This window comes from Solanum lycopersicum, chromosome 12 (assembly GCF_036512215.1).
Source record: "Solanum lycopersicum chromosome 12, SLM_r2.1".
In the NCBI taxonomy this organism is placed as follows: Eukaryota; Viridiplantae; Streptophyta; class Magnoliopsida; order Solanales; family Solanaceae; genus Solanum; species Solanum lycopersicum.
Genome location: NC_090811.1, coordinates 12,255,616 through 12,267,869, shown reverse-complemented (window position 1 = coordinate 12,267,869; position 12,254 = coordinate 12,255,616). Strand labels below are relative to the sequence as shown.

Sequence of the window (12,254 nt, the reverse complement as noted above, 5' to 3'; positions counted from 1 at the left end):
AAAACAGCCACACATAAACAAAGCCAACATTATACATAGACATCTTAAGGTGTTTGTACAAAAAAAGTTAAATAACAAAAAAAAGTGAGTTAGCACTATATGTTCATCATAAAAATAAGAATACTCATGGTGTACAGTCATCTTCAAACTCGTCTTCAGATTCATCGGACTCATCTTCAGAATCATCTTCATACTCATTTTCAGACTCGTCTTCACACTCTTCTTCAGATTCATCTTCGAAATCTTCTTCAGACTCATCTTCAAACTCCTTTTCATACTCAACCTCAAGTTGTTGAGTATCAAATTCCTCCGGAGGCACATCAATAACAGTTTCTGGTATATCATTCCTTACTAAGGGAACTTCACCATCATCTTCTAGTATGGATGGTCCTGTCAAGTGTTCAGACAACTCATTTTCATAATTTTGTGGGAGATCAGATTCAAATTCATCACTCATGTTAAACAAGTCTCTTGGCACAGTCTTCATAACATAATGTCTATCTTGATCATATGGATCTTGCACATAGAAGCATTGATGTACTTGAGATGCAAGCACAAAAGGCTCTTCCAGAGAGCATCTCTTGTAAAAATAGACATAAGTTAGGCCATACATATATTTCTCAACCTCATACCAATCACACTTAAAGAGAACAACCTTAAAATGACTATAATAGTCTAACTCAACTATATCAACTATTCTACCATAATAAGTCAAATCTGCAGCAATCGGGTTCTTATCCTTTGAGCTTGCAAAGCTCGTAGTTGAGGCAACAAGTGTAACACCACTATTTTGTGTTTTGCGTCTTGCATCACGCTGCCTAATATGGAATCTATATCCATTGATGAGATACCCAGAGTATCTTTTAGCAACAACATTTGGTCCTCTAGACAACTGTTTTATCAAATCAGGCACATCCTCTTGCAAAGCACGAGTTTCAAACCATTGAGAGAAGTTTTGACAATGATCCTTGGCCTTGCTCCATTTAGATCTTCGCGGATGATTATTAACCTCTTGCATATTCTCTCTACACATCATGTATTTTTTTGTTAAAATTATAAATAAATTAAATATGTTAAAACTTAATTATACAAATAAAAATACTATATTAAAGTAAAGTACCTAATATATTCTTGAATTTCATCACAATTTCCCAATAAGTATGCATGTGCCTAACTTAGTGATTTGTTGTCGAAAACAAATGGATCAGTTTTCTTTGCTCCTATAGGACATCCCTTAATAGGAAACAAACTTACTGTTTCTGCATCAGTTGGGTCATATTCATCATTTTTTCGAGTTCTTCTATTAAATCTTGTTTGTACAGCCCCATTCGGATATCTTGAAAATAAATTCATACAGTCTATTCCCACACGTGCCTCTGCTATGCAACCTTCTGGATAACGTCTATTGCGGATATATGATTTAAATGTACCCTTTTCTCTTTTAGTGGAATACATCCATCGGTTCTGAACTGGACCACCTAATCTCACTTCATTCGCCAAATGTATAGGTAGATGAATCATTATATCAAAAAATGACGGAGGAAAAATTCGTTCCAACTGATTTATTGTTTCCTTTATCTCTACTTATAAGCAATCTAATAACTCCAATGTTATAACTTTTTGACACAAACGTTGGAAGAAGGAGCATAAACGAATTAAAGCAATAGCCACATGATTTGGAAGGATGCTTTTAATGGGTATTGGAAGCAAGTAATGTAACATGAAATGAGCATCATGGGTCTTATAACCAGACAATTTCCTTTCATCCAGTTGCACACACCTAGATATATTAGAGGCACTGCCATCAGGTAGCTTGGCTGTCTTTAAAACTCCACAAAAAACTGATTTCTCTCCATTTGTCATTGAGAAGCAAGCTTTTGCAAACTTTGTTCTCGTATCATCTCCAGCATCTTTTGGATGAAGATCCTTTCTAATTCCCATATCTTTCAAATCATATTGGGCTTTTGCATGATCCTTTGTTTTGCCAGGAATATCCAAAAGAGTTCCCAGAATGCTATCAACTATATTTTTCTCTATGTGCATTACATCAAGGTTATTGCGTAACAAGTTGTGCTGCCAGTAAGGTAATTCAAAAAAATTGACCTTTTTTTCCATGGGCCATTATTTGATCTCTTTATCTTCTTTCCAAACACATTTTCAAAATCTTTTAAGTTATGAAGCACATCAGTTCCCTTTAATAAAGGTGGAGGAGGCCTGAATTCACGTTTTCCATTGAACGATCTTTTGTTAGCTCTCCATGGATGATCCATGGGTAGAAAAACACGATGATCCGTATAACACATTTTCCGACTATGCTTAAGATAGTGAGAATTAGTGTTATAGTTACAACAAGGGCAAGCAAACTTTCCTTTTGTACTCCATCCAGACAACATAGCATATGCAGGAAAGTCATTGATTGTCCACATAAGAGCTGCTCGCATTTGAAAAGTTTTATTTCTTGAAGCATCATATGTTTCAACCCCAGAATTCCACAACAATTTTAACTCATCTATCAATGGTTGTAAGTAAACATCAATGTCATTTCCAGGTGATCGTGGCCCAGGTATAAGTAATGAAAGTATAGAATATTCAGATTTCATGCACATCCAAGGCGGCATATTATCCGTCATCAACATAACTGGCCATGTGCTATGAGATATACTCATGGTTCGAAATGGATTGAACCCATCACTTGCTAATCCAAATCTCACATTGTGAGAATCTAGTGCGAAATCTGGATGCAACCCATCAAAATCAATCCATGCTTGACCATCAGCGGGATGCCTTAACTTTCCATCTTTTGAACGCTCCTCATCATGCCACCTCAAAGAATCTGCCGTCTTTGAGCACATAAATAACCTTTTGAGTCTAGAAATTAATGGAAAGTGTCTCAAAGTCTTTGCTGAAACTCGATGTGATTTTTTAGAAGACTCAACCTCACCATCAACTTCAGGATTTTCAATATATCGTGAAGCTCCGCAAGTATGACAAAATTTATCATCCTTATGATCATTCCTAAACAACATGCAATCATTTGGACATGCATCAATTTTCTCATAATCAAGGCCGAGATTCTTGACCATACACTTGGTTTTATTGTAAGAGGGAGGAATGTTCAACTCGGGCATCGCCTCTTTTAATAACTCTAAAAGAGAAGTGAATGATTCATTGCTCCATCCGTGTAGACACTTCAACAAATATAAACGAAGTGTGAATGATAATTTAGAGAATCCTGTAAAACCAGGATATAATTCTTGGCTTGCCTCTTAAACTAATTTATAGTATTTCATGGCATCTTCATTTGGACCATTATAAGCTCCTTTTGCCTGTGCAGCATCTCTAAATTGATCATTCAACAATCCATCAATATCATCACGCGAGCAATCCATATCATCTTCAACATTCAACTTGATATCCCATTCTCCATGATTGATCCATCTAGTATAACCTTTAACAAATCCATAGCATATTAGATGATCATACACTACATTCCTTCGAGTCCAACGAATATTACAACATTTTGCACATGCACATTGAATTTCCTGTCCGTGAGGATTTCCATAAGAGTAAGCAAAATCTAGGAATGATTCCACACCATCAATATAGGGTTGGCTATATCTTGCTAAATTCATCCAATCCTTGGATGGGATATTTGAATTCCTATAAAAAAGATATAAATATTTGATATTTCAATAAGAATCATTAAATTCATGATTAAGTTACCAAAATCAGGTGTTATGAGATGATAATATTTTCTTACGTAGTCATGACACTTGTGTTATGCCAAATCAAACTTTGAATCCTCCACAAATGTTTTTGAATGTTGATTTTGGTTCTAAGGGAAAATAAGTAAAATTAATAGGATAGAAAGAATTAAGAAAGACAGTGAATTAATAGGATAGACAAAATTTAATGAACTAATCGAGAATAAGGAAATTTTTCAAGAATCTTGAAGTGTTCAAAGCTTAACAGAATCACGTGATAAGGTCTACTGGAAACCTAATTTTAAAGAGTTCATTAATTTTACTTCAATTGTTATGTAGCCTTCCAAAATCTAAAAATGGAAGAAAACCATTAAAGCGATCTAAAGCAAGCAAGTTGAACTAGCTTTTAAGTCTAATCAGAACCTACCAGGACTACAAAACAACTCAATTTACTTCATCAAAAAATCATTCAGAAAAATAAGGGGAGATAACATAGAAGACTTTATATATAGCTTAACCTATCCGTGAAGGGATTTTCTTGATTTCTATTCCTAGTTCTTGTTCAATTCTATATCTCACAGTCAGATATATACTATTAGTAGTAGCAAAAATCAACACATAGAAAGGATAAAAAGGTTGACATGGTTCATAGAAAAGCACAAGATAGGCACTACTAATTTTTTCTTTTCCTATATTGGATGGAATGCACTTGAGAAGAAGCTTTATATCAGAGGGTTTATCTCTCTCCCGTATTTAGTGTGGATTCTTACGTGGAATTTATCATCACTGTTGTTAATTGTTTTCTTGACACATAAAAATCATTCTTTTGTAATCTGTGCATCTGCTTGATGCTTTATTAATGACATCCTTCTTACTTCACAAAAAATATGTCTATGCAGATGTGTTGTCTTATGAGCATATCTGTCATATAAAGTGGGAAGAAACACAGACTCTTATGATCATATCTGGCATGTACAGTGGGGAAGAAACATAGACAAGAACAATTCACACAATAATTCTGAAAATTATAGACACCAACAAAATGGTCTCAAACTATTCTAATTTGCTCTGAGATGAGTAGTTAAGCAATCAAAAAGTTTAAGTGTGTTATCAAAACTAAAATCAAGTCTTCAAACCACAATGTGCACTGGCAACCTAACTAATCTTATTGAAATAATCATATTATAGTCTAACAAACCACATAAGAAGTACGAATAATTATATAACATTAGCATATATAAGATAACACAAAGCTATAACCATGAAACCAAAATTATATGGTCATCGCCTAGTACACATATAATCACTCCATACTTAAAATGTTCATCTTTTGAAAAAGACAGAACTTGGTCAAAATCTCAAGATCCAATAATTTCAAACAAAATAAAACTTTGATACTTAAACATCCCATAAAAAAAAACAAAGCATCTCGACTCGGCAATAACAACTCTGACCTTGTAATAAACCTTATCAGCGGAAGACCCCATAATGAGCCTACAAAGTGAATCTCTAGCAATCTTAATGTTCAAAAACGATCCCAATATATGTATGTCTCTATCTGCAATTACTATCCTAGTCTTCGTCGCATTTTCTATAGTAATTTTTGTCACTATGCCATTGACTGTATAAAGGAAATGGATATCATATCCAACATATATCGTGACAAAGTAGAAACTTTCAGATAACTTGATAAAGTAAATGGATAATATTAAATGTTGTATCTATCACTTATTTTAATTCAGTATTCTTTTACACACTTGATGAGTTACTTCATGTCCTAAGAGTGAGAGATGCTAGTTTTAATACCTTATTTTAACTATGTGTCCTATAAATTAAAGACATTTAAGAAGTTATATATTCATGTTTACATAAAAAGACATGGAGAATAAACTGACCTCAATATACCAAAATGAGATGATTATCTCATTAGCACATGCTACACTTGTCAAGTCATATTTCATTATATTTTTTTTCAATCAATTCATCTGATCCATGGAAGTGGTACAAGTCACAAGTAAGATCAGCATGGATCAACCTTCAAACTATAAAAAATATATCCAATAAGTACTAGGTAAGTAACATAGCATGAATCATCTAATTAGAGCTTTTGAATTCACTATTCAACAAGAAAATCGTGAGGAGCAGAAGTGTAAAGAACAACCCCAAATTTCTCATTTTTAAATACGTCCTTGGCTGGAAGAGTTAAAACATGCGAAGGAGCAGAAGTGTAAGCTTTATGTATGTATGAATAAATTCATATTAAAGAGGAACAGAACAACAGGATATAGCAGAATATACAGTCTTAAAAGATGATTTTTAGTTCACTTTTTCGGACAAAGTAGACATAGCTAGTGAGACTCAAATTTGGAGAGTCCGATTTCTAGTTCACTTATCAACACATGCATGGGTGTGATAACATATTTGGAGAGTCCGATAAACATAGTCAGTGAGGAAAAAAGCACTTGACCATAGACTGTCTTTACAATTCTATTTACTACTATTTTATATGGAAGAACTTGACATGTAATGAAATTGGAATGTTACAAGCTATTATCTCATCTGTTGCATCTAACTCATCAAATAGGTCAAACTTTAACATCATACAAAACTTTCTCTTTATTTTGTTTGCACTAACTTCTCCTAATTCTTCTAAAACTTAGATGAAGCAAGCCTCACTTTCAACAATATCCAAAATCGAACAAGTTGTCCATACCACAAAAACAAATCTTCTACTTTTATTCTGTTATTGCTAGTAACAGTTAGCAGAAAAGACTCTCACAAGTTACTGCTCCCAGTCCACCCGTTCTAGACTTGAAAAATATATCTTATATCTCCAATTTCTAAGGCATATGATTTATTTTCTATATAGTGCAACTCAAACTACAAAGCAAGTTTAACAAATTCATACTTCGAGCTGATCCCAAAACAACTAAGCAATATTGAACTAATGTTTCTGATCTATACTTGAAAAATGCACTAGACAAACAACAAAATGACTTCTAGACACTTCAAGACATGTAGCCGAAAAAAGAAAAATTTTACCAGCAAATAGTTACAAGACAGAATCAATGTTGTTAACAAAGGAACAAACCAAGCTTAAGACGAGCACAATCATGAACTCAGGAAGACTAAAAAAGACTAAAAAAACAGTGACATTAAAACATACATTAAAAATTTTTCAAATTCATGTAGAGTAGCTACTTACACTTGACGAAATCTATATTAGGGACAAAATATTATAGGTATCACCAGCTTCAACACTTCAGTTTCTTCGAAGAAAGATAACTTAGCTACAACTCAGTTCTTCAGATACTTTTGACTTAGCTTTAGCTTCTACATTAAACATTTAAGAGAAAAAATTAGTCTGTCAAAGATAATCTGCCCATTTATACGTCATACAACTACAAACTAAACTCCCTAAATCAATAAAATTCGTATCAATAACACAAGTCATAAAAACCCTAACTTTAATTTTGGACTGACACAAAAGAATATCAAAATCTTAGAGCTATAATTTAGACTTTTGAAGATAAAATATCTTACCTGATAAACTCTATTCCAACAACCCTAAAGCTTTAAGATATGAAGCAAGTTAATTTGTGAAGCATTTTCTTTCAACTTTCAAAAGAAAATCTGATGGAACAACATTTTACCCAAGAATCTTTGAAGAAAATCGTCTTCTTCAGCTCTCCAATCTTGAACAACGAAGCTCGGAGAGGAGGATCTTCTTCTTCAGTTCGCCTTAGATGAATCACATTGCTCTTTGATTCTTCGACTGAAAATGGTGTTCTCAACTGAACTTTGACAGAATTTGTGACGAAAATCGATTTCTTCCGTTCTTCGATCCTCTTTTTCAGTTCTTGCAAATGGGTTCTTCAGTTTTGAACATAAAGTTGTTCTTCAGCTGAAAGTGAAAGTTTCAGCTGAAGTTTCAGTAATGTTGCCCGTTTTGTTGTTTTAATGTTTTATTATTTTAAATATTTCTTTAATGTTTTATTTTTTTTGGACAAATAAAAATGGAGGGAGATCAAATTTTAATGTTAAAATGTTAGAGGGAATATAAAATTTTGGGGAAAACACTAAGGCCACATTTTTCATGTGTTGTATTAATAATTATAAAAATAGCACACTTTAAAAGTGTGGCCATTTATGTAAATAGTTGTTGCCAACTATAACAACACTTATAAAGTGTAGGTTATCCCATTAAAGAGTACACTTTAGAAGTGTTGCTAATATTAGTGTAACTAAAAGTCAAAATTTTTGGCTACACTTTAAAAACGTCCCCAAAAGTATTTTAGGCAACACTTTATAAGCGTTGTCCAGATTTAGTGTTGTCGTAGACCTAAAATGGTGTAGTGTAAAAATCACCACCTTGCCTGATGTCGTCTTTAATAGGACTTTGCCAGTTCCTTTCACCTTTGCAACAGCGGAGTTTCCAATAAACAATTTTTCATCTATAAGTGCTGGAGTTATGATGAAAATAATTCTTTGTTGGCACAAACATGGCATGAGGCACTAGAATATATCCATCATTCTCTTAGATATCCAACAAAGTTACATTTTGAAAGCATTGCACAGAGATCGTTCATTTCTCCTTTGGATTCAGTCAAGTTTGCTTGATTCTTCTTTTTCTTGTCCTTCTTAGGACCCCGGCATTCATTAGCCCTATGACCATGTTTACCACAATTAAAGCAGTTTCCATTGAATTTCTTCTTAGGAGGATTGCTTTGTGGACCAGATGCTTTCATTCTTTTCTTTAATTTTTTGGGATCTTCTTCAACAAAATTTACTCCAGATATTGTTTAATTACCACGTGACCTCTTTTCTGCAGCCTTATTATCCTCTTCGATTCTCAACCTTACTATGAGATCTTCAACAGTCATCTCCTTGCGTTTGTGTTTCAAGTAATTTTTGAAGTCCTTCCATAATGGAGGTAATTTTTCAATAATTGCAGCCACTTGAAAAGCATCGTTCACAATCAATCCTACATTAAAGATTATGTGAGTATTAAGGGAAATCTTAATATTTCTACGTAGTCATTAAATAAATTTATACCTTCAGCAAGGAGAACATGGATTATGACCTGCAATTCTTGAACTTGGGTGATGACAGTCTTACTCTATTATCTTATAGTCCAGAAATTTTGCCACAATGAATTTCTTCTTTCCGGCACCTGCAGTTTTGTACTTCTTTTCTAAAGCATCCCAGAGTTCTTTTGAGGTTTTGGAATTGTTTTACACTATGTACAGATCATCTTGCAGACCACTCAAAATATAATTTTTACACAAAAAATCTGAGTCTATCCATGCTTCTGTTACCAAGAATCGTTCATCAGCCGGAGTTTCATTTGACATAACTGGAACATTCTCATTAATGAACTTCTGCAGACTCAACGTAGTGAGATAGGAGAACATCGTTTGCTGCCATCTCTTAAAGTCGACACCAGAAAACTTTGCAGGTTTCTCAGCCGGCGCTAAGGCAACATTTGAACGATTATGTGCAACCGTTGTTGTTGCAGCACTTACTGTTCCAGCATTTGTTTTACTTGAATTAGTCTTTCTTTTTTTTCTTTCACAAATGGCAGATAAGTTAAGTATTTGAAATACTAAAAGTAAAGAACAAATCTTTACACAAACTGTTTCTGATTTAACGATAAATTTTTATGTTCTTTTAATCGTTAATCGAATGAATTTTAAAAATTCATGCAGAGTAGAAAACCATAAAGGTTTTAATCTCCAGAAACCTCAAACACAGAAACTATTAAATTTCTTAAGATTGTTATTCTTAAAGTAACATGTATTTATAAGGTTAACTAATGAACAGAACCAGAAATAAGATGAAGCAGAAAATACATAAAATACAAGAATTAATACGAGTCCACAGAAACTACTGTGTGTCTTTAAGAAATTTAATCCCCTCACTGTACCCGAGCTTATTGATTAATTTCTCCCAAGATAAAACGGATTAAACCTGTTAAAGAAATAGTGGTACCTCAAACATCTTTAACTTCAACGAACTTAAGAACAGTAACAAGTCACACAGACTCAGTCGATCGACACTTTGATTTTATTTGAGAGAAAAATAGATGCAGAGAAGGAAAAATTTTCAGTGTTTGAAAAAATTGAAAATTGACTTCCTTTTATAGCCATTTGCAGCAAGGAACGTGTTTGTTCAGTGAAATCTGTTCAGACCCATTTTATCCTGAAAGTTGTGTCTTTTGGAAAAAATAACAACTTTTCCGAAAATTGTGTCTATTAGGAAAATAACGATTTTTTGGAAAGTAACGAATTTTCGGAAAGTAACGACTTTTCAGAAAGAGTAACAACTTTTCGGAATGTTACCGTTACCCGCAATTTATAAGAGATAATTTTAACAGGATTTATTTGACTTAACAAAAACTAATTAAATAAATTTTGTCAAAAAAATTTATCTATCAATCACATCATTTGCTGAATCCGAAGCCCAAGCCGAGTGAGCGACGACGATCAATCAATCACATCATTTGCCAAATCCGAAGCCAAGTGACAGATGACGACGAAGGCGCGAGGGGGCATCTTCTTCTTATCTCTTTAAGAAATAATGGAAGTTTTTCCTTCTATAAGGACAACAATTTCCATTTCTTTTTTCGATATGGAGAAATGACTTTTCATTTGCACTTTGCAGATGACTTTTTATTTTCCCTCCAAAGTAGTTCCCTCATTTTTCATATTCTCTCTTTTCTTTTCCCATTCACACTTGCTAAATCCCAACATCTCCAAGTTTGGAGAGGAAACATAATAATGAAGATATTTAGAAACTCCTAGATTGGAGATATTTTGTAGTATATATGTTAGAGAAGTATGAATTTTCTAGAAACTCCCAGTTTGGAGATATTTAGTATTAGATATGTTAGTCTTGATTTAAAATGAGGGGTGGTTAGTGAGTCTCATAGGTACATAGTTTGGTGTGAGATATTTTGTTTATTATGTGGTTGTGATTCTCACACTTAGTCTATAAATACACCATATGTAATGAAACATCACGTGAGAAAAAATAATTTAACTCAAGAAAACTTAAGCCTTCTTTGTCACTTTCAGATTTCATGTAGCAATTTAAAGCTGTGATTTCCTATTGTTTACATCTTCTAGACTAGAAGTTATTCCTTTTTCATAGTAACAAGAAACCATTTTGTGAAAAAAAAGAAGAATTACTACAAGAAAAATGTAAATTACATGGAGATTTTCCTGGAATTAGTATGAAAATTTCTAAGAAAATAAGTTTCCTACAAATTGTAATACTAATCCCCAGAAAATACTTATGTGATTCAAACTTTTCTTGTAACGAATAAATGAAAAATACAGAAAAAAAATAATGTAAAAAAATTCTTACTATTGAAAAGAAATGACACATAACAATGATATGAAATATGGAAAACACATCTCTACTGCATAAATTTGTTTGTCGATAACTCATAATATCAGATAATTATCATAGAAAAGGAAGTACGAAAATAAAAAAATTGAGTGCATTCAAATACTGTATCTCGCTAAATCTCAATTATCAGCTAGACTTTTCCCTTAAACATAGGTTGATGAATTAGTATGTTTATCTTGACTAACTCTTGCATGTGCATGTCTAGTGTAATAATTCCATCAAAAGTGTAAATTAAGATCTGCATTGTTCTACTCTTCACTTTTAAGACGGACTCTTCATCAATATCACACTGATATAAAATTTTCTTATATTGAAATTTTGTTCCCGAAGAAACAAATCCGTAGAATTTATAGAGTAGCCAACTCTTTTTTCTATAATTGTTTTAATGTCACGAAGATATAATGCATCCTTGACTTCTATTTTAACAATTTTCTCTGTTAGAATTACTACAGGAAATAAGCAGCTTGTCTCTCGGATTGGAAACCATATGAAGTGTTGATCCACAAACGATTTTGTAAAAAAGTTTTGTCATCCTCAAGAAAATTCCCGTCATCAATAAGAGAAAATTGCTTTGAGTTTACTCCTTCATTGATCTCAATCCTATATCTGACATCTTTGATAGTATCAAAAGTCCTAGAGTACACTGTAATTGCAACATAAGCATAGGTGCTCTTCACCAAAAGTACCTTCAGGACTGAATTGTCGATATAAGCTTGAAGGGTAGAGTTTTGGATAATGTCAGAATCCATTAGCTTTTGTTCATCAAATGTTAAGCGAACATCATTTGAAAATATCTGCTGACTATAGTCTTGTGTTCCCTCCTTATCATGAAATACAAATTTCACATGTCCGGTACTACCTGATTCCCTAACTTTTATAGTGACTAATTTAATGATGTGCACGTCTATAGTCATCTGCAAGAGGATAACGAAATGGGATTAAGACCGTTCCTTAGTAACATTCACTCAAACCCTACACATGAGTAAATCAAATAGACTATGGTAAAATTCCAACTCGTACAATAAAAATTCTAAATCCTCCAGAGGTGGATGTAGAGCATCACTTATGAGTTATGGTTGAATCTAAATATCCTTTGGATGTAATATCTAATCTCACCATTTTAGCACAAAATCTATA

General features: G+C 33.1%; 2 protein-coding genes across 2 annotated transcripts; both read right to left on the bottom strand.

The window, feature by feature from the left end:
- Window positions 1-1,170: 1,170 nt before the first annotated feature.
- Window positions 1,171-3,128, bottom strand: LOC138340215 (uncharacterized). The gene is made up of 3 exons (XM_069291913.1): window positions 2,184-3,128; window positions 1,632-2,073; window positions 1,171-1,487 (listed from the first exon to the last, which is right to left on the bottom strand). The coding sequence occupies exons 1-3, from the start codon at window positions 3,126-3,128 to the stop codon at window positions 1,171-1,173; spliced, it is 1,704 nt and encodes a 567-aa protein (XP_069148014.1).
- A 138-nt stretch (window positions 3,129-3,266) lies between these two features.
- On the bottom strand, window positions 3,267-12,031 carry LOC138340214 (uncharacterized). Its single transcript, XM_069291912.1, has 6 exons — window positions 11,568-12,031; window positions 9,094-9,272; window positions 8,562-8,688; window positions 7,358-7,577; window positions 7,248-7,257; window positions 3,267-3,448 (listed from the first exon to the last, which is right to left on the bottom strand). The coding sequence occupies exons 1-6, from the start codon at window positions 12,029-12,031 to the stop codon at window positions 3,267-3,269; spliced, it is 1,182 nt and encodes a 393-aa protein (XP_069148013.1).
- Between the last annotated feature and the right edge of the window lie 223 nt (window positions 12,032-12,254).